Raw genomic sequence first — 23,370 nt, 5'->3', positions numbered from 1 at the left:
AAATAATTGCTTTCAAAAAAAAAGAAAAAAAAAGAAAGAAAAAAAGTGAGAGGATATGTACGTTCGGGATTTCAATCCCGAACATATGACATTTCCTTAGGAACTTATGATTTATATGTTGGTGATTGGAACTGCTATGTATCGTATAAATCCGTAAGAGGTTCCTAAGTACTCCTAGCCATCAATAGTCAAATGTTGTTTATTGCATCAAGTAACAAGTTGCACTATCCTTTTTTAACGTTAGCTCTTTGCTTCAAGTCTTAATATGGACAGCTTGTAAGCTATACACCATGATATATAATTTAGATATAAGCTTTCCGTACTTCTTGAAGTGTGGAAGCGTCTAACATGTCTATGGGGGACGTTCCAAGGGGATGAAAGTCTCATATATTACATTTTGTTAACTAAAGTAATCTAAATGTTAAGTCCAAATTAACATTTGAAGTATAAGCGAAGACCATATCCAAAACAATTGAGTAATCGTACGAGTAGTGGCTCGTCTATTGAAGCTCTCGGAGTGAAATCTAAAACTCATTAAAACTTAGCCATGTGAGTCTTATGAGTGAGTGCTTTCAAAGTTTATATTCGTCCTTTTTTGATAAGTGAAGTCTAATGTTTCTTGGGTAATTTAGCTTACGCCCACATCTGACATAAATTTCAACAAAAATCCCTCATCCTTTTGTCCTCAAGGCCCTATATACATCGTATATATATGTGTACAACAGAAGTACATTTAATTTGGAGATCTTATACTCGTGTCTAAGATCGTAGACGCTTTCATAATTTTAAGTAGTATGTTGCGGTTCAAATAACTTTACTAGAATGGAGTTGTGCAACTACATTAATATCCACACGCAGATAGTACTATTCGATCAAAATTTAATTGGTCATTTTTTATTATTATAAAAAACCTATATTGATATATATGATAGATATATAATTAAATATAAAGTAAATGATGACTATGCGATGTGATAATTAACAAATTAACTTGTTTAACATAAAAGTTTACATCATGATATTCTAGATATGTGATATGTGATCCTTAGAGCTTCTCCAAGCGTCCGCCAATTCTCCATTTTGAAGCCGCATCAAGGTCCAACGGAACTGCATTTTTTGCAGTCAACTGCATTTTCGGATCCTGAGGCTGCAAATTTGGAGATTTCTCTCCAAATTTATATAAAATTGCAAGACAAGTAATTAGAAATGATAATACATTGGAGCTTAAACTGAAATAAAACACATTAACTTAGAAATACATCGAAACTTTAATAAAAAAAAGTTACATCACTTCATTGCCGTGTCTCTCCCACAAATGTTCAATTAATGCATTTCGAAGTGCGAAGTGTGCTTCTTTGTCTTTGAATTTCTTATGTCGGGTCAGGAATTGTCGGAACCGTTCAGCATCGTTCATCCCTATGTCTTCAACATTTGAAATTGATGGTGGAGTAGAAACGATAATATCTTCTTGCTCATCACGTTCATCCTCAATAATCATATTGTGCATTATTATGCAAGTGGTCATGATATCATGCAAAGTTCGTTTATCCCAAAACCGTGCAGGTCCCTTGATTATAGCAAATCTTGACTGGAGAACACCAAACGCTCGCTCCACATCTTTTCGACAAGCTTCTTGCATCATTGCAAAATATTGTTTCTTTTTATCTTCGGATTTGGAAATTGTTTGAACAAGGGTTGGCCATTTTGGGTATATGCCATCGGCTAAATAATAACCGACATCATAATTCTTTCCTTGAATTGTATAATGAGCAGGAGGAGTAATACCTTGCGTTAGGTTGTCAAACAAATTAGATGCTTGTAATACATTAATATCGTTATTAGAACCTGGCAAGCCAAAGAATGCATGCCATATCCATAGGTCATACGATGCTACTGCCTCAAGAATAATGGTTGGGCCTCCGTGACGTCCTGAGTATTGTCCCGCCCATGCTGTTGGACAGTTTTTCCATTCCCAATGCATACAGTCAAGACTTCCCAACATTCCTGGGAAACCTCGCTCTTCGCCTTTTTGTAACAGTCTTGCAACAGTTTTTCCATTCTCCCACCCGCATCGGTTTCTACCCGCATTGGATTCTCCTACCCACATCGGTTTCTACCCACATTGGTTCTCCCACCCACATCGGTTTCTACCCACATTGGTTCTCCCACCCGCATCGGTTTCTACCCACATTGGTTCTCCCACCCGCATCGGTTTCTACCCACATTGGATTCTCCTATCCACATCGGTTTCTACGCACATTGGTTCTCCCACCCGCATCGGTTTCTACCCACATTGGTTCTCCCACCCGCATCGGTTTCTACCCACATTGGATTCTCCTACCCACATCGGTTTTCTACCCACATTCCTTTCTCCCACTAGCATTGAACTCTCCATAATTTTTTCACTATAAATACTAGCACAACCCTCATCTACCCACATTGGATTCTCCTACCCACATCGGTTTTCTACCCACATTCCTTTCTCCCACTAGCATTGAATTCTCCATATTTTTTTCACTATAAATACTAGCACAACCCTCATTCATTCATCACAACTCTTCTCATTCCTCCTCCATAGTTCTTCCCAACAACTCTTCGTCCTTCTCTTATGGCATCCAGTCGCGAAAAATCATTCTTACAAGAAGAAGATCAAATTTTATGCGCTACATGGCTTGAAATATCTCAGGATCCAGTTTTAGGTTCCAATCAAAAGAAAGACAAGCTATGGGAGTGAATTTCAGCTCTATTTCACGAAAGGATTTCCAACGTTTACACCGGACATAGGAGCCCGAAGTCTCTCTCATGCCGAATGCAATTAATTATGAAAGCCATCAGTAAATTTCGAGGATGCATTCGACAAGTCGAGCGCCTCAATCCAAGCGGTGCTTCTGAACTTGATATTGTAAGTATATGAATTACATGTTTCTTGGTTATTAAATTATTTCCCACCTTTTCTAATAATTATTTCTTCTTTTGTGGTAGAATAAACGTGCTAGGATCATATTTGCAGAAGATCCAGAAGAGAAAAGAGGATTTCTATTTGATCACTGCTGGCCGATTTTGAAGGATGCAGAGAAGTGGGCAAATATAAGCGTCATGCCTTCTGCATCTTCCAAAATTTCAAAGTCTCGCTTGTCTCAAGGATCTGGTTCAAGCTCTCCTGTCATTGACTTAAATGAAGACAATCAGGCATATACCACTAATGACGACAACCATTCGCCTATGAGCATTTCAACTAGTCGACCAACTGGAAGGAAGAAAGAGAAGTTGAGAAGACGGAAAGAAATTGAAAGGAACATTGACTTTGAGGATTTTGCTAAAGGAAATCAAGAAATCTTAGAAGTTTTAAAAAAAGGTAAAGAACAACGAGAAAATGAAAGATTGACAATGAACCAGGCTATGATGTTAAAGGCTGAAAATGATAAGAAAAAGTTAGAACTTCAGCAAGAACGACAAGAGAAAGAAATTATGCTAGTTGATCTGGAAGCTATTACCGATCCAACAAAACGCGAATATTTTCGAAATAAACAACAACAGATTTTAAATAGAAATATAACTAGGGGTTCCTCATCTGATATTCCTAATCCTGAATACAGCTACGCAGGAAGTCAATACGGAATACCTGACTACAGAGGAGGTGGATACGGAGGAGTTGACTTTCCAGACTTTTAGTATTTTCATGTATTATGTTTTTCCTATTTGTCATGTAATTTTTAATTCATGCTTTTGTTTTCTATGTAATAGTCGTGGATTTAGTAATATGAATGTCTGTTTAATTTAATCAGATTGCCTATTTTATATTAATACATTTAATAATATTATTAATAATATTATTTATATTATATAACTTTTATTTTTTTATTTTTTAAATATTCAAAATGAGAGTAATATTAAATAATATTAATTGAAATATAAAATTCCAAGAACCAAGTAATTAAAAATAAAAATATATTATAATTTAAAGACAATTATTTATTTCTTATTATCAATTCATTAAAGAAAATTAATTTTATTTAAATATATGATTACATTATATATTTTTAAAATAAGTAAAAGAATTAAAAAATTGAGAGAAATTGAAATGGAGTTGGAAATAGAGGAGTGTGGTTGGAGTTACATAACTCTATTTTAGCATATTCTAAGGAATATGCCAAAGTTTGGGCTCCAAAATAGAGCCTCACATTGGAGAAGCTCTTAGAAAAGTCACCTTGAAACGATTTGATATCAAAATAGTTTATGTCGAGTAGACATATTTATTAAGGCTAAATTACCAGATTGGTATTTTAACTTAACTTTATTTTTCAATATGGTGTTTATTCTTGCTCTGTAATCAGTTAGGTATTTGAACTTGTGCCCCAATGATAATAAGGCCCTTTTTCAGCGGACTTTATTTTTCTGGGAAAATTTTTTCCATCCTCCTAATCTATCAAAATTATTAAATTTACACTCTTCGATCTTCTCCTTCAACATCCCCCGGTTCAAATTTCTTCCACCTTTTTGTTGTGCGCAGCGAAAATTTCGGCAGAGTTTCTGGTGCACAATAAGAGAGAAAGATCAATAAGAATTCTCGTCTCACTAAGGAAACAAGAATCTGAAGCGAATATCTCAACAAAGTGAGATATCGGCTCTTCCTCTCATCAGTTACAGGACTGACTTGTCGAGGGATCCTAAAAAACTATTACAATGGTCATAAACACAAACAAACCAATTTTACGTGGTTCGGTAAACTGTCTACGTCCACGGGGCAAGGAGGGGGGAGATCTACTATTAGAGAGGAGATAATACAACTAGGGTTTATAATCACTCAATCTAAACCCTCAAACTAACTCTCTAATCTCTCACAAAAAAAAGAACAGACGCCAAATAGGATTTTTCTCCTCTGCACGAAGTCTAAGAAAAAAAATCCACAACAGCCTTTTGCACGCCGTCAAGTCAATGCCTTTGCACAGAACTTCACGCAGCCACTTTTCTTTCTCCGCTCCCCTCACTTCACGCTGCCCTAGGAGAGAATCATCAACTATATATATAGCATATGATATCGGGTAATCGGGTAATCGGCTTTTGTTCGCTGGACTAATCACTTCAAACTATATATATAGCATATGATATCGGGTAATCGGGTAATCGGCTTTTGTTCGCTGGACTAATCACTTCACGTGGTTTTGCATTCACATGCTTCTCTTAAATCGGGTAATCGGCTTTTGTTCGCTGGACTAATCACTTCACGTGGTTTTGCATTCACATGCTTCTCTTATGCTTGTGGTCCCCACACACAAGCCAGCAAAGAGAGCCCTTCCCTTCACGTGTTTACCTCCAAAATCCGTTGGCTCATGCTAGCCTCCCATACGTCTTGGGCTTTGTCCAGGGAACAAAAGAAATCACCCTCACACATTTTATCTTCTCACAATTCTCCACCTCGGTGAAGTTTTTCCAAAACTGAGCCGACACCAACCAAAACAAATGTCCCACTTGTTGCGTCCAGGACAAAGTGAAACAATTTACGATAACGGACTCAATCCACAACAAGTCGAGACCCAAATGAGAATGCAAACACTCTCTAATTATCGGTATCAACTCACCAAATCGGTCTCACCCCCATCAACTAATCCAACACGGCTGCATCGTAAAGACTGCCTACATATCCTGTTGCCCAATGAATCAAGCCGAACATAGTTCATCCAAATGACCGCAAACGACCTCAATCCAATAGAAGAGTTCGCAACCCTTCTCTAATATCATCAACTCTGCGGCTGATAGCACCTCTAATGGCCTCAAACACCTCCACCTGAGGTGAACCAATGGTCATATCAAAATTACATCTATCAGCTACATTCAAATAAAAACCCAACTCATCATCTGCATACAAAACCAAATGATCTCCAAACTATGTCACCTCAGCTGGAATCCCAAAAAATACTGTATGATCTGGAGTAATCTTCATCCAATATAGAGTAGCATCACTCTCCACCCACTACGATACATCTAAGGTCTGTCCAAAACTCTTCATCTGCTGAGAGTCAATTAGCTCCCTCATCGAAGCCTCAACCAAAGTGACACTACCAGACTTATCTTCAAATGGAGTTTTACCTCCAATCACAGCAGTTGACAACTTTTTAATAGGATGACCCAAATATGTCGAAGAATCAGTCTAGAAACTCTTCTGCAGACCATTGATTGATAACAAATACCGATCCTCCTCCAGCAAGGCACGGTTCTCCAAATTTGTCACCTTATCTAGTTGCCCCAAGATTTCCTTTCTAACGAAGTGTCTCAAAATGCCGTGAGCTCGGCTCCAATACAGAAATAGGTCCATCTTGTACCTCCTACCAAAACTAGAATGGAGTACCTTTACCTTTCTGTCTATCACACACTCCTTCAATCTATTGGATACTACTAGGACTTTCTCCAAAGGGGATTTGGTTGCAACCCAAACACGTCTAGAACAGCCACCAACAAAGGAAACCAAACATTTATTTCCTCCCAATGATGCCTCTTTGGAAGGCCCCCAAACATCCACGTGAACACCTCTAGAACGACCCTTAGCATGGTGAATAGAGAACATCTATTTCCTCCTAATGATGCCTCCTTAGAAGGCCCCCAAACATCCACGTGAACACCTCCAGAATGACCCTTAGCACGGTGAATAGAGGTGCCAAACTTCACCTCGGTCTTCTTGCTCACATCAACATGTTCACTGGACTTCAAACTGCACGTCTTCGCACCCTCTTTCAATCTATACGAGGAATCAATACTGGAATGCCCAAGCCCCAAATGTCACAGTCTAGTCGAATCAATAGAAGTCGTCACTTCTCCACCTGTCACTATACCTCTAGTTAAGTAATACAGGTTATTCCTCCTGATGCACTTCATCACAATCTGAGAGTCTTCCATAATCTTGAGAACCATGTCATCAATTCGAACATTCAGACCCTCTCCAACCAAAGCTCCAATCGAGATCAAGTTTTTCCTTAAGGAAGGAACATATCTCACATCGTATAACTCCCTATCAGTCCCATCAAATATCTTGATGCTAATTCTTTCTATCTCAAGGATCTGGCATGCACGGTTATTAGCCATGTACACCACACCACTATCCAGCTTCTCAAAACTGGAGAACCATTCCCTTCTAGGACACACATGATAGGTCGCACTACTATCCAACATCCACTCGGATTCCTCTGAATAGCAACCTGTAGGACTGATAGAAAGCGAATAAATAGAAGTATCAGAAATATTACCATCGGATATAACGATGTTTGCTTCTGATGATGGTTGCTTTCCTTTTCCCTTCTGCTTATTCTTCATCCATTCATCGAGCTTTGAACAATCTTTCTTCTAATGACCAGTTTTCTTGCACCAAGCACACTGATCTTTTCCAATTTTAGGATGCCCTACTCTAGACTTCCAATTCTTCTGGTTCGGATTCTTCCCTCTTGCGGCCAACACCTCTGCTACCAGCTCAACTGAAGCCTTCTTATCCTTCTTACGAAGCTGATAGTTCACAAGTACAGCAGTCACCTCACTATACGAAAGAGATGCCTTCCCATTAATCAGAGTAAGAACGAATGTCTCATATTCTTCGTCGGGTAAGGAACTCAACAATAGCAACGCCTTGTCCTCATCTTCAATCTTGACATCCACATTCGCCAAATCTGCAAGAAGCTTTGTGTAGGTGTTCATGTGATCACTAATTGAGATTCCCTTCTTCAACTGAAAACGATAAAGTCTCCTCTTTAAATGCAAGCGATTCTCAACACTCTTTGTCAGATACTTGCTTTCGAGAATCTCCCAAATCTTTTTCGTAGAAGTCTCATTCATCACATCATATTTTAGATCTTGAGTCAAACAAGACCTAATCACACCACACGCCGTTTGATTCATCTTCTTTCAAACCTTCTCTTCAATCTCATCTGGCTTGCCATCTAACTCTAAGGTATCCTCCAAATTCTACGTGTTCAGCGTATCCAAAACCTTGCATCTCCATAATCCAAAGTTATTTGTGCCATTAAACTTTTCGACATCTATCTTCATAGAGTGGATATTCAAACTCTGAATGGTCTTCGCGTCAGAAGCACCACCCTCAATATCCGAAGCACCTTCTTTCCCCGACATCTTTCTCAACGCACCAACGAACAAAGAATAGATCCAAATTAAACTAAAAAGATAGAGTCTTTACCAAAAGATCCCACCTTTATCACAAAACAAAGCCCTAGACGAGCTTCCAAAGTGATTTACTCCTCCAAATAGCCCAAGCGTAGCCCGAGCTCTGATATCACTTGTTGTGCGCAGCGAAAATTTCGGCAGAGTTTCTGGTGCATAATAAAAGAGAAAGATTAATAAGAATTCTCATCTCACTAAGGAAACAAGAATCTGAAGCGAATATCTCAACAAAGTGAGATATCGGCTCTTCCTCTTATCAGTTACAGGACTAACTTGTCGAGGGATCCTAAAAAACTATTACAATGGCCACAAACACAAACAAACCAATTTTACGTGGTTCGGCAAACTGTCTACGTCCACGGGGCAAGGAGGGGGGAGATCTACTATTAGAGAGGAGATAATACAACTAGGGTTTATAATCACTCAATCTAAACCCTCAAACTAACTCTCTAATCTCTCACAAAAAAAAGAACAGACGCCAAATAGGATTTTTCTCCTCTGCACGAAGTCCAAGAAAAAAATCCACAACAGCCTTTTGCACGCCGTCAAGTCAATGCCTCTGCACAGAACTTCACGCAGCCACTTTTCTTTCTCCGTTCCCCTCACTTCACGCTGCCCTAGGAGAGAATCATCGACTATATATATAGCATATGATATCGGGTAATCGGGTAATCGGCTTTTGTTCGCTGGACTAATCACTTCACGTGGTTTTGCATTCACATGCTTCTCTTACGCTCGTGGTCCCCACACACAAGCCAGCAAAGAGAGCCCTTCCCTTCACGTGTTTACCTCCAAAATCTGCTGGCTCATGCTAGCCTCCCATGCGTCTTGGGCTTTGTCCAGGGAACAAAAGAAATCACCCTTACACGTTTTATCTTCTCACACTTTTTACCAATAAAATCCTCATTCACTTCTTCTTTCTCTCTCATCAATGGAGCTCCCTCTTTCTCCTTCAAACTCTCCCAACTTAAAACCTAAACCCTAATCCAAATTAGCGTCGACTTGGGTAAAGATTGTTACGTTAGATTCAGGGCTTAAGTTTGAGTTGGGTGATTAAAGGAGATAGAGGGACTGAAAGGAGGATCTTATTGGGTAAGGGGTGGAAAAATTTTGAATTGGTGGAGGTTGAATGAGGAGTGAGTATATTTAATAATTTTGATAAGTCAGAGGGATGAAGAAATATTCCCCCTAAAAATTTGGTTGAAATTCTCGCCACCGACAAGAAAAAAAGGCCATATTATCATTGGGACACAAGTTAAAATGCCATATTCTTGCAGGAGCATAAATAAATATCATATTGAAAAATAGGATCAATTTAGTAATTTAGCATATTTATTAATATGGATATTTCACGTTAAAGTTTAATTCTTATTTTTTTGAAGTTGATATTATTTGAGTGGTGGATACATACATAGATTAATTAACACACTTCGTCGGGGTCCCAAGGAAAACTTTTTGTATTCTAAGGCCTAGATGAGAGTATACTAATTACTCAAAGAGTTAAAGTAGTACATCAAAGACTAACTAATTATAAACATCCGCAAGTTTCTATTCCCTCACAAGTACCAATAACCAATAGAAAATTAATCTTGGATCCAGAGCCTACAAAATCCTCACATTCCTTATTCCTTCAATCACTGACATACTCAACACTCAACATACTGATACTCTCCAATATAAAGACAACAACCATCACGTATAGGAAACCCTAAAACTCCTCTACCTTCGAGCACTCAAAATGACCAACCTCTCCTTCTTCCTCCTCTTCTTCATCCTCCTGATCTCCCATACAAACGCAGGCTTCAACGTCGTAGACTACGGAGCCACACCCGATGGCGAGACCGACTCCTCTGGGCCATTTCTCCGCACATGGGCCGCTGCATGCGCTGCGTTCGGCCAATCAAACATTGTGGTGCCCAAAGGACGGTTCTATGTGAGCATGGGAGCCTTTCATGGGCCGTGCAATAGTAGTTCCGTGAATGTGCACGTGTTTGGCTCCATTGTTGGGCATGCTGTTCCGCAGAAGACGCAGACTTGGTTGGTTTTTAGGTATGTTGATGGGTTGAGTATTCAGAGAGGGGCCATCGACGGCCACGGCGGCGAGATTTGGGGGTGCAAGTTAGAAAGGAATAAGGATGAGTGTCCGACTGGTTTAACGGTAAGAAAATGAGTTTTAATCTGATTGTCAGACCTGAACCGAGTATTTAGATAAGAGTAAACGGAGGTTGGTGTGTCCCGTTGTCTTGATTAGCATGCTTGGCCCGCATTTGGACTACTTGTCGATTTTTCTGGACCATGTACATATTATAGTTGATGGCTTGATACCTTAAATATGTGTCACGTTAGCAACACACCAGTCACACATGCTAGTCCCTATTTATTATTTATATAACATAAATGACGATTAAAAATATTGAAGGCATGTTATGCATGTGTATAACATATCAATAACTTACACCATGTCTATTAATAATGATAATCCAGTGAAAATATTTTGTAGTAGTTTTACAATAAAAATAGTTACTATATTTTTATGCAAAACTCATAAGATTATTTGACGGATTTGTGAAATTTACCCTTTATTGAATAGAGTAATGTGTTTTTACATAGGAGTATTGATAACTATATACAAGAATTATACTACTTTTATACTATTTACACACAAAAAAGTAGGAGATATTCTCATAATTGCAAAGAGAAATAACGAGTTTCTATAGACGACCTTACTCCTTTGTATCTAGTAGTATAAACATAGTACAACTCTTGTAATACACTTAGTGTTTTCCTTTACATAGTTGCTAAAGTGGTTTTTATAATATATAGCCATAACTTTTAATCGTGAGGAAATACCTCAAAAACCATATAGCCATGATTAATTCAAAGAGATTAACAAAATCAAAAGAGCGAAAGCTTATACCTGAATCCATGGATGAACCTTGAGATGGGTTTTGTATCTTCTAACCTTAGGGTTTCTCTTGTGTATAACCTTATGAGCTCAAAAATTGCTATCACTGAAAAGGTATTTCCGAACAATCTCGTCCATTGACTATATCAATATAGGATCAAAGCGGCCTTCGTCACATTTATCGTGACTCGACCCATCAATGGTCACATATACCAATACAATCAAACGACATAGATCAATCATGGATGTGCAGCATGAAAATTACATGCAATGTGATCAGTACATGTCTATTTTCAACTGGTCCTCCTTAGTGAGGTCAAAACCAAACATAATGTAACAGAGTGTCTTAACTGAAAACTTTATTCTGATCAGACAATACAAACAAACATAAAGCACCACAAATACAAACTCCCACTAAAACATAATATCCTCAAATAATACCACACCCATATGAGCAGTATGCTCATGAAAGACCTTAGGTGGCAGTCCCTTAGTAAGAGGATCAGCTATCATGGAGTTTGTCCCAATGTGCTCTATGGATATCTGTCCACTCTGTACCCTTTCTTTCACAACCAGGAACTTAATGTCAATATGTTTTGACTTAGTTGAGCTCCTGTTGTTATTGGAATACATTACTGTAGATTTATTATCACAATATAACCTTAGTGGTCTTTCAACATTTTCTAAAATGCGCAGTCCCGTGACAAAATTTCACAGCCATATTCCCTGATTGGATGCCTCATAGCAAGCTACAAATTCTGCTGCCATAGTGGAGGAAGCTACTAGTGTTTGTTTGACACTTTTCCATGATATAGCTCCTCCTGCTAACATATAAATGTAGCCTGATGTAGACTTTCTGCTATCTTTAGCCTGATGTAGACTTCCTGCTATCTTGGCATCCAGCAAAATCAGAGTCCGAATACCCAATGACCTCTAATTTCTCTGATTTTCTGTATGTGAGCATGTAATCTTTTGTTTTCTGAAGATACCTCATAACCCTTTTGACTGCTATCCAATGATCCATACCAGGGTTGCTTAAGTATCTGCCTAACATCCCAACAATGTACGCAATATCCGGACGCGTACATACCTGAGCATACATTAGACTTCCTACAGCCGAAGCATAAGGAATCTTCTGCATTTCCTGAATTTCAAGGTTACCTTTAGGGCACTGATTGAGACTAAACTTGTCTCCTTTAGCAACAGGGGTGTCACCTGGTCTGCAATCTTGCATGCCAAACCTTTTAAGTACCTTATCGATATAGCTCTTTTGTGATAATCTAAGAATACCCCGAGAGCGATCTCGATGTATCTGGATCCCTAATATAAAAGAGGCGTCCCCAAGATCTTTCATCTCAAAATTCTTTGATAGAAATCTCTTGGTTTCGTGCAACATGCCTATATCATTAGTGGCAAGCAAGATGTCATCGACATACAGAACCAGAAAAATATACTTACTCCCACTGAACTTGTGATATACACAGTCATCAACAATGTTCATCTCAAAACCGAACGAGATAACTATTTGTTGAAACTTATGATACCATTGACGAGGAGCTTGCTTGAGTCCATAGATGGATTTCCTTAATTTGCAGACCATATTCTTTGGGTCTCCCGACACAAAGTTTTCTGGTTGCACCATATAGATCATCTCATCAATGTCTCCATTGAGAAATGCAGTCTTAACATCCATCTGATGTAACTCAAGATCATAATGAGCAACAAGTGCCATGATTATTCTGAAAGAGTCTTTCGATGAAACCGGAGAGAAAGTCTCTGTATAATCAATGCCTTCCTTTTGAGTATAGCCTTTAGCCACAAGACGTGCCTTATACCTCTCCACATTACCGTTTGCATCCCGCTTGGTTTTAAAAATCCATTTACAACCAATTGGTTTTGCACCTTCTGGTAATGGGACAAGTTCCCAAACCTTATTGTCTTGCATAGACTTGTACTCTTCATTCATGGCATCAATCCACTGTTGAGAGTTAGAACTTTTCATGGCCTGAGAGAAGTTGATTGGATCATCTTCTAACATTCCACTACTTTCCTCATGTTCTTGGAGAAATACAATATAATCATCCGGAATAGCATTTCTCCTTTCTCTCGTGGATCTCCTTAATGGCACTGGTTCTTGAGGTTGTTGAGTTTGTTCTTCTGGAACAGGGAGTTGTTCAACATTATCATCTTGAGGTTCCGGATTTACTTCTTGAGCAACAACAGGTATAGGAACCTGAATATTGTCAAAAGTAACTGTATGGATTGGATCTGAAGCCAATTCCTCCTCAAAACTAATGTCTCTAACCTTATTTCTCCCCCCAAACTCAACATCCTCAAAGAATGTTGCTGTTCCCGTCTCAAAAATGTTCCTTATAGTGGGATCATAAAACTTAAAGCCCCTAGAGCGTTCAGAGTATCCAATAAAGTAGCTGCTAACTGTTTTGGAGTCCAATTTCTTTTCATTTGGCCTATAAGGCCTTGCCTCAGCTGGACATCCCCAAATATGTAAATGCTTTAAACTGGGCTTTCGACCAGTCCAAAGCTCATAAGGTGTTTTAGCAACTGCTTTACTTGGTACTCTATTCAGAATGTAAGCTGCTGTCTTAAGTGCTTCTCCCCAGAGTGACTCTGGTAAAGAAGAATGAGCAATCATACTTCTTACCATATCCTTAAGAGTCCTGTTTCGTCTTTCAGCTACACCATTCATGCTAGGTGAACCCGGCATGGTGTACTGTGGGACGATACCGTATTCCTCTAGGTATCTAGCAAATGGTCCTGGACGTTGTTCACCTGAACCATCATATCTACCGTAGTACTCACCACCACGATCAGATCTGACGGTTTTAATTCTTCTGTTGAGTTGATTCTCAACTTCAGCTTTATAGGCTTTGAACATGTCCAGAGACTCAGATTTTTCATGAATAAGATATAGGTGCCCATAACGTGAGTAATCGTCTATGAATGATATAAAATATTGTTGACCATTCCAGGATTCCGTAGGGAATGGCCCACAAATATCCGTATGTATCAATTCTAAGACATCCGAAGATCTGTTGGCACCTAATCTTTTCACTTTGGTCTGTTTTCCCTTGATACATTCAACACATACGTCGAAGTCCGAAAAATCAAGGGAATCCAAAATGCCATCAGACACAAGACGCTCAATTCTACCTTTTGAGATATGACCTAAGCGCTTATGCCATAATGTCGCCGAATTTTCCTTATTTAATTTACGCTTAGTACCACGTGATTCCACATGCAAGGATTCATTGTAAGAAGCAATTGTATCAAGCAAATATAGGTTGTCATAAATACTCAAGTAACCGGTTCCCACAACATTTGAATTAAAAGATAAACTGAATTGACTGTTTCCAAATGAACAAGAATAACCTGATTTGTCCAATACAGAAACAGAAACCAAATTCCGTCTAAAAGACGGTACTACAAAAGTATCTTTTAAATCCAAATAATAACCAGTTCCTAACAACAACCTAAAGTGCCCAATTGCTTCCACATCTACCGATTGTCCGTCGCCCACAAAGATGTGTCTTTCAACATCACTTGGCTTTCGGTAGCTCAGGCAACCCTGCATAGAAACACTTATGTGAGTAGTAGCACCAGAGTCTAACCACCAAGTGTTTCTAGGTACTGAAGCTAAATTAACCTCAGAACAGACCAAAGCAAGGAACGTACCCTTATTATCACGCCAGGCGTGATATTTTGTACAGTCCTTCTTTACATGTCCAGGCTTCTTACAGAAGAAACAACCCTGATTATCCTTATGTTGTTTCTTCTCAACTGGACCCTTAGCAGCTTCCTTATCATTCTTCCTTTTCTTGCCCTTATCCTTAGAGGCATAGGCCAAATGAGCACTTTCTGTCTTATCTTGCTTCAACCTGTCTTCTTCTTGCACACAGTATGAAATGAGCTCATTTAGAGTCCATTTCTCCTTTTGACAGTTATAACTGACCTTAAATTGGTTAAACTGTGCAGGAAGAGACAACAAAACCAGATGCACTAATAACTCGTCACAAAGATCGAGTTTAAGTGTCTTAAGCTTTGAAGCAATATGAGACATTTCCATAATGTACTCCCTGATATTTCCTTTACCCTTATACTTCATTGAAATCAAGCGAGCTAAAAGCGTGCTTGTTTCTACCTTATCGTTTTTCGCAAAACGCTTCTCAATTTCGGCAAGGAAATCTTTAGCCTTAGTAATCCCTTCGGATTCTATGCCCCTGAAGGCTTCCGGAACGCCGCGCTTAATGATCATAAGACTCATGCGATTTGAACGCTCCCACTTCTCATGCTCCTTCTTTGCATCAGGAGTGCTATCCGCATTGAGATGTTAGGGTTGTTCAGTTCTTAATGCATAGTCAAGATCCATGCAGCCAAGAACAATTAATATGTTCTCTTTCCAAACCTTGAAGTTTGTCCCATTTAGCATGGGAATTGAGTTGATGTTAGCAGAAATTGTTGCAGCAGATGCATTAGCTGAAATAAAACAAAAGAATGCTCACATCAATAACCATAATCAATAAAATTCAAATAATGACAATCCCCATCCAAGATACCGGCACAACATTAATATCAAGTCTTTGGACAGTAATATTAACTTGTAAGTGATACCTTGTTGCAATGATCAAACATTGACAATAACTCATGTCAAATAATGAAACTATCTTTGGATCGATTCATTATTCACATGTAAACCTTATAATTGTCACACGCTTATACTCGCAGATGTGTATACAGTCTAAATAAATATTAACATTTCTTTGGGCCGATTAAATATTTACACGAAAGCATACACACAAACATCTCACGTTCCTCATGAACAATCTACACAAGAGAGGTTACTTTGGCAACTTCTTGTTTCAATTAATCAATTGGAGTGAGAGACAACCTTAATACCTTAGTGTCATAATATTTGAATTAAATAATTGATTAAAAACCGAATTAGATTTAAATTAAAAAATTTTAATTTAAATCAACGCTCACCTGAGTTGAACGCGAGGTTCACCTTAGAACGAACGCGAGGTTCGTTAAAATTGAGCTTGACGCTCACCTGAGTTGAACGCGAGGTTCACCTTAGAACGAACGCGAGGTTCGTTAAAATTGAGCTTGACGCTCACCTGAGTTGAACGCGAGGTTCACCTTAGAACGAACGCGAGGTTCGTTAAAATTGAGCTTGACGCTCACCTGAGTTGAACGCGAGGTTCACCTTAGAACGAACGCGAGGTTCGTTAAAATTGAGCTTGACGCTCACCTGAGTTGAACGCGAGGTTCACCTTAGAACGAACGCGAGGTTCGTTAAAATTGAGCTTGACGCTCACCTGAGTTGAACGCGAGGTTCACCTTAGAACGAACGCGAGGTTCGTTAAAATTGAGCTTGACGCTCACCTGAGTTGAACGCGAGGTTCACCTTAGAACGAACGCGAGGTTCGTTAAAATTGAGCTTGACGCTCACCTGAGTTGAACGCGAGGTTCACCTTAGAACGAACGCGAGGTTCGTTAAAATTGAGCTTGACGCTCACCTGAGTTGAACGCGAGGTTCACCTTAGAACGAACGCGAGGTTCGTTAAAATTGAGCTTGACGCTCACCTGAGTTGAACGCGAGGTTCACCTTAGAACGAACGCGAGGTTCGTTGAGCGCGAAGCTCGGTTAAAATTGAACGAACGCGAGGTTCGTTTGAAGCTTAGCGCTTCGCCAAAATTTGAGGTAACTACCTCCTTAATGTTCGCCACGTTTCACGCACGCACGAACCCTTAGGGTTTCAAATTGAAACCGCCGCCGACAAACCCAAAAATCTTTGATTTTTTTATTTTCAAACCAGATCCAGAATTGGAAAAAATTGATGAAAAAAATCAAAGAAAAATCCAAAAAATTCCAAAAAATTACTGTTCACCTGTGTTTTTCCAGTTATTGTTCATCCGAAAAAAACTTTACTGTTCATCCAAAAAAAAAAATCGTTGCTGTTCATCCGAACATTACTGTTCATCTGAGAACAAAACTGAATCTTTAACCAGAGATTTAAGATAAAAAACCCAATAAAACTTAAATCCCTAAGAATTAATCAAGGTGGCTCTGATACCACTTGTTAGATCTATATCATAAAAGTTGAGATCTAAAACCATATAGCCATGATTAATTCAAAGAGATTAACAAAATCAAAAGAGCGGAAGCTTATACCTGAATCCATGGATGAACCTTGAGATGGGTTTTGTATCTTCTAACCTTAGGGTTTCTCTAAATCCGAATTTCTCTAGCTAGATGGGGGTGTAGAGAATTAGAGAATGTGACCCTAGGTTAGGGACCATAACCCATTATTTATAGATGTTGTACTTTTGTAATTTAGCCCCTCAATAAATCACAATTACAACCTGGTATCTGCACATATAACCCCATGATTATATTTAAATACCCATTAACCCAACTTAATTGATCACTTTAGTGGGTTATCCTGAAAGATAGCAATACACATTGATTAATCATATGTGCCCACAAATAGATTTATTAGATTAAATCCAACATGCTACACATAGCTAAATTCAGAATTATCAAAAGTTAACTCAATAGGTAATACAATATATTATTTGAGGTAAGAGGAACATGGGACGTCTTAAAAGACTAGATAATTAATCTATTCCTCTATAATAATGGGAGGGTCCAAGATTCACAACTCACGCTACAGTAAATACTACATTAATACTGTAGCATTGTTTCTGTAGCACAAACAGGAGGATCCAATGTTGCCTATTCATGCTACGTAAATACTGTAGCATTATTACTGTAGCACTAGCGGGAAATGTAGTGATTAAAAATATTACTGTAGCTCAGGCGGGATACTGTGGTATTTAAAAATATCACTGTAGCACTTACAAAATCTGTTTTTAAATATTGAATTACTGTAGCAAAAATAAAAAATGGTGACCGTGCAAAGCACGGGGTGCACACTAGTCATAGTACTATAGAAAATATAAGTTTTGCGCAACAAAGCTGCAAAGATCTTGGAAACTTCAAGATATAGAAAAGTGTAACAAACTTAATTTTGTTTTTCCCCTGCACATTTAAGAAAATAAGTAACTTAGTTTGAGGATACGTTTTCCTAAACAACATGACAATTTATCATACTTAAATAGATCATTTGGGTTTAAAACAAATAAAAAGGCTCTGAGGGTTATTCATAAAATTTAAGATAAATGGGCACAAACACAAATAACTAGGAATAATAAAACAATTGTAATGCATCTTCGCTTTGTCAGATTTTAGTCCATGGTTGCTTTATATTTTTCCCCCAGGCTAATAAATCATAAACTAAATTAAAAATATTTCAGGAAACCAAAACAGAAAATTATGAACCACGGTAAGAATTGGACTCCTCTGTTAGTTCCCCAACTACAGAAAAGATCAAGAAATTCAGAACTTTCTCTATTATTATCGATATCTAAGATTTCGATCTTTTTTCTGCCTCCATCATTTTTGCAGACATTATCTATAAATCACTGTAAGAATGTCCTGGTCAATGGACTGACTTTCATCAACAGCCAATTGTTCCACATTGCGATATTTGCCAGTGAATTTGTCACAATTCAGAATGTTAAGATATTTGCTCCAGAAGACAGTCCCAATACCGACGGAATCCATGTTGGAATGTCCAACGGAATCACAATTACCAACAGTTACATCAAAACAGGCGATGACTGTATCTCTCTTGGCCCTGGAAGCACAGATGTCCTCATCGATCGCGTTTATTGTGGACCAGGCCATGGAATAAGGTACTGCTAATTTCATACTATTTTTATATAAATAAATATATTTCAAAGGTGTTATTGACTGAGGATTGTTGATTCGAACTCAAATTCTATTTTTGGATTACAATCTAGGATGTCATTCATTTCAGACTAGAATTTAGATTTAAATTTGAAGTGTTATTATTTTAGAACTAGGATTCAGATTTGAATTTAACGTGCTATTGGTTTAGGACTAGAATTTTGATTGGAATTTAACTAACTTCTTATTGGTTTAGTGATAGGATTCAGATTTGAATTTAAGGTGTTATCATTTGTCTAGGATAGTTATTAGGACTGAGCTTTCAGAATCCACTCTCCATTCCAACTCTGTAGTTTTTAATGAGAAATTTTTAAGAGAAACTCCAAGTTAAAATTAGTGGATTGTGAATTGTTAAATGTATTACAAGATATATTCAGTTTTGTGGATGCTATCCGTCAATGAAAATGTAGGGTCATTTTTCAATTTGTGTTAATAATTATTATTTAAGACAATAACTTAATTTGAAACTCCTAATGCAAATAATCCATGAATCTAAAATTTAGTCTAATAATCTGACCCTCATTCTATAAATCCAAAGCAAAAGTTCAAGAATTCTACTCAATAAATCGAATTCCAATTGAAGAGTCCACAGCTCTAAACATAAAAATCTAAGTCTAGGTCCCAATTCAAGAATATCATATTCATGAACAATTGTCTGAGTCTAAATTAACAATCCGGAGCGAATAACACCTAAAGAATTTCTTCACAGAGGTCACCTTTAAAATAGGGCAACAATGCAAAAAATCACTTTAAAGTTTATAAATGCAGAAAGCACTTTTTGAACGGGGTTCAGTTAGCAATAAACCACCTTGATTTTATTTTGGGCAAAATTTCAGTGAAATCCTCAAAATACCATTAAAAATACACGTGCCACGTACATGACATCTCTTCTTAATAGAACCTAAACAAAAGTTTAGTGTTGACACATGTGCTTTTTAATGTCATCATGAGGATTTAAATCGGTGTTTGAATGAGAATAGGTCAAGGTGGTTTATTGCTATGGGAACCGCTTAAAGATGGTTTCCATATTCTCATTCAATTTTAAAAGCGCTTTATGTGAACAAACCTACTTATTTCAAAACTATAGATACATGGTTGATAGTAATAATTAACTCGGGAGAAAAGGATTGTTTTTTTTTTCATTAAAATTTTTGAAGATAAAAGGTGGGAACTGATCAAGAATTTGAGTCCTCAGCCGCCTTTCATTACCCCCAGTGGCGTAGCCACATGGTACTTGCCCTGGGCAGCTGCCCAGGGCAAGAAAAATTGTGTTCTTGGGGGAGGGGGATATTACAAAAAGCTAAGCTAAAAAAAAGAGAAAAAAATAGTAAAGGACGTGCTAGTGAACTATAGAAAGCGAGATTGCAATCCTTTCTACTTCTATTTTGTCATTACATAAGTTAGACAAGTCACGTTTTGGATTTTTTGTTTCATAAACTAGTAGTTTTATTCATCATATGCTATTTATTCATATGCATCAAGTGAGTGAGCATTGCCACACGCATCACTAGAATATGTCACATGTTACTTACAATATTTCAATTTTTAACTTCACTAATTGTGAGATTTCCATACCCTTTAAATAATTATATTCTAGATATAGTTTCATGCTCCACCTAGGACAACAAAGTGAAATCGGGGAGCCCCGTCGTCGACTTCTGGAGGCCCGTCGTCGACTCCGATGAGAGGAGCCCCTCGACGGCCACGGCCGAGCTCAAGGAGCTTCTCCTTGCTTCCCCGCTCAAAGCTAGATTTTGTGCCGACTTCGACGACGGAGGAGCAGGAGGATGAGACATCTCCTTCGCCGATGTTTGCGCCTTGGGATTCATCGTCAGCCAAGCTTATTTTTTCGCCCAGGGCAAAAAAATATCCTGGCTACGCCACTGATTACCCCAAAAAAGTAGATTGGATACAAAGTTAGGGGATAGGTTGCACTCCCAACCCTACAGTGTAACATATCATTAGACAAAGTACAAAAGTAAGCATTAGACGGCTACAACTCCTCCCAACACCCGCAAATCCATACTACTACCATACCCCCAGATACGTATATATCAGCAACTCAAAACAACTACTTTTCCCCCAAAAAAAATAATAATAACAACCTAAAAGCAAAGAAATACCAAAGAACATGAATTAAGCCCTCCTCCGGCTCAACTGATGCGGTAGTGTGAAGCGCTGCTCCCATTTTATTAATAGCAGCGTCTCCTGCTCCCTTCTGATTAGCATCGGCGTCACGCCTGCGGTCCGCCTACATGGCCAATTGCACCCCGGCCGGCCTAATTAGTTACCTATATCCAGAAAATGATTTTCTTCCGTAATTCCAAATAATGCGAGTGTTTAATTTGATAATGTGAGTGTTAATTTGTGTGTAAAAGCTCTATCATATATATCTCTCTCTACCGCACGGTCCAAATTAGAGCACAAAATAGTGGAAGCTTCGTGATTAATTAGGTTTGTGAAATTTACCAGGTAGAAATTTATTAACTTTTCAATTTGCTTGATTAAATATTTCAGCATTGGGAGCTTAGCAGAAAGATCACATGAGAACGCAGGAGTGCGCAATGTAACAGTAAAGAGGGTCGTGATCGCTGGTACAGACAACGGGTTTCGGATCAAAACTTTTGCGCGTGACAGCGAAGCTTTTGTGGATCAAGTATCATTTCGGCACGCCGTCATGAGAAATGTCTCAAACCCCATCATCATTGATCAGAAATATTGCTCCAGCAAAGAAAATTGTCCCCAGGGTGTAAGTGAACAAACCAACTACATATATAGTTAACGTTAATATTACAAAATTTTCTCTTCACCATTGAGTTCATCGCTATCTTATCATTAGTTAAAATCTTATATTGTTTCTCTTAGTAGATGTACTTCATAGCTAGCCTACAATATTGCACTTGAATGGACCCTCTAAATGCTTTCTTTCTCATTTTATTCTCAATAAGATCAATTTATAATATAATTTTCTACGAACACGTTCATTACTTATACATATTTCGATCTAGCTTGTTGTCGTCTCATATAATTTTTTTTCTTTGATTTCATTAACATGTTGTAATCACATAGCACTTTTGAAATGAATCGATCACTCATTCTAACCCTCCTGGCCTGACTTGATTAAATAATTGATTAAACTTGCATTGTCTTTATGCATGCAGGACTCTGGGGTAAAGATCACTAATGTCAAATTCGAGAATATCCGAGGCACATCAGCAACACCAGTCGCTATAAAAGTAGACTGCAGTGCAACAAACCCGTGCACGGGCATCAAATTGAAGGATGTAGACCTCAAGTACAGGGATCAAATTGCAAAATCATTTTGTAGAAATGCCAAAGGATCGCTATCTGGTTTTGTTTCCCCTCCTATTGATTGTTTCTGATCCATTAATTATAGATATAGATTTTGATGGTGGTAATAAATTATAAGGGATGTACACAGTGTGAAATAATACTGAGACATATACAGTGATGTACGTGTGCTCAGGTCTGGAATAAATGTCTCGGCCGGGTTGTAAATGTATATGTTCTTGGTTTCGCAAATAAATTAATGAATTAATGCTCTTAATTTTAAGGAGTCTATGGCTATTATTCATATATTATGTACATTTTTCGTACCATAGTTTGACAAATCTCCATCGTCCAACAAATCTTGATCCCTCTATACTTGCTGAATCAACCTCATCTGCCTCTGTCCAACAAATCGTTCTTATATAGTTAACGTTAATATTTCAAAATTTTCTCTTCACCATTGAGTTCATCGCTATCTTATCATTAGTTAAAATCTTATATTGTTTCTCTTAGTAGATGTACTTCATAGCTAGCCTACAATATTGCACTTGAATGGACCCTCTAAATGCTTTCTTTCTCATTTTATTCTCAATAAGATCAATTTATAATATAATTGGGTCGTTAATTCTATGAGTAATTTGTTAGGTTGAGGGTGGATACCAACCTCCGACGACGATGAGGAGCTCCGGCGAAGCTCCGACGAGCTCCAGGAAGACGCAGGCGAGCGTGGCGAAGTCGGCGGCGAACCCCCAGGCGAGCTCGAGCTTGGCGAACTCGATGGTGGTTTGGGGCGAACGCGACCCTCAGGTCCGACCCCCGCGTTCAGAGCTCTCCGACCTTCGCGTCAGGCGACGACGACCATCGCGTCACTGGCCTCCCACCTCCGCGTCTGAAGTTCCCACCTCCGCGTCCGAGCGAGGCGCTGGCGACAGGCTGTCGCCAGCCTGTCCAATTTCCGGCTATAAATAGAAGCCCCCTGATGCCCTAGTCTCTGTGCTTCTTCCCCCCTGTTTTCTTGGCGGCGGAGCCCTAAACGCAGCAGCGTTTCTTCTCTCAAAATCGCAGCAGCGATTTTCTAATTAACCCCAGCTTTTCAACAGTGATTGAAGGGGGGATTTAAGGAGAGGAAGAGAGAGAAAAGAGAAGAGGGTTTATTTTATTGTGGGGATTAACACTGTAG

The 23,370-nt window shown here is 38.5% G+C and overlaps 3 protein-coding genes across 3 annotated transcripts; 2 read left to right on the top strand and 1 right to left on the bottom strand.

Annotated features, from left to right (window-relative positions):
- On the bottom strand, positions 1,046-2,107 carry LOC109838778. The gene is made up of 2 exons (XM_020407206.1): positions 1,287-2,107; positions 1,046-1,229 (listed from the first exon to the last, which is right to left on the bottom strand). Exons 1-2 carry the CDS (start codon positions 2,105-2,107, stop codon positions 1,046-1,048), a joined length of 1,005 nt encoding a protein of 334 aa, XP_020262795.1.
- Positions 2,756-3,689, top strand: LOC109835976. The gene is made up of 2 exons (XM_020403930.1): positions 2,756-2,902; positions 2,983-3,689. Exons 1-2 carry the CDS (start codon positions 2,810-2,812, stop codon positions 3,670-3,672), a joined length of 783 nt encoding a protein of 260 aa, XP_020259519.1. The 5' UTR covers positions 2,756-2,809; the 3' UTR covers positions 3,673-3,689.
- LOC109835975 (polygalacturonase-like) lies at positions 9,885-22,404 on the top strand. The gene is made up of 4 exons (XM_020403929.1): positions 9,885-10,318; positions 18,555-18,844; positions 21,417-21,648; positions 22,061-22,404. The coding sequence occupies exons 1-4, from the start codon at positions 9,899-9,901 to the stop codon at positions 22,280-22,282; spliced, it is 1,164 nt and encodes a 387-aa protein (XP_020259518.1). The 5' UTR covers positions 9,885-9,898; the 3' UTR covers positions 22,283-22,404.

This window comes from Asparagus officinalis, chromosome 4, assembly GCF_001876935.1.
Source record: "Asparagus officinalis chromosome 4, Aspof.V1, whole genome shotgun sequence".
NCBI lineage: Eukaryota > Viridiplantae > Streptophyta > Magnoliopsida > Asparagales > Asparagaceae > Asparagus > Asparagus officinalis.
Note: the sequence above shows the minus strand (reverse complement) of the source record. Positions and strands in the feature narration are given on the sequence as shown.

Bases quoted from the DNA above. Each gene is read 5' to 3' on its own strand.
- LOC109838778 (XM_020407206.1), bottom strand. From the start codon at position 2,107: ATGTGGGTAGGAGAATCCAATGCGGGTAGAAACCGATGCGGGTGGGAG. The intron at 1,230-1,286 runs GTAACTTTTTTT...GTTTTATTTCAG, and splicing joins AGACACGGCAATGAAGTGAT to TTTAAGCTCCAATGTATTAT.
- LOC109835976 (XM_020403930.1), top strand. From the start codon at position 2,810: ATGCAATTAATTATGAAAGCCATCAGTAAATTTCGAGGATGCATTCGA. The intron at 2,903-2,982 runs GTAAGTATATGA...CTTTTGTGGTAG, and splicing joins GTGCTTCTGAACTTGATATT to AATAAACGTGCTAGGATCAT.
- LOC109835975 (XM_020403929.1), top strand. From the start codon at position 9,899: ATGACCAACCTCTCCTTCTTCCTCCTCTTCTTCATCCTCCTGATCTCC. The intron at 10,319-18,554 runs GTAAGAAAATGA...TCATTTTTGCAG, and splicing joins AGTGTCCGACTGGTTTAACG to ACATTATCTATAAATCACTG. The intron at 18,845-21,416 runs GTACTGCTAATT...TAAATATTTCAG, and splicing joins GGACCAGGCCATGGAATAAG to CATTGGGAGCTTAGCAGAAA.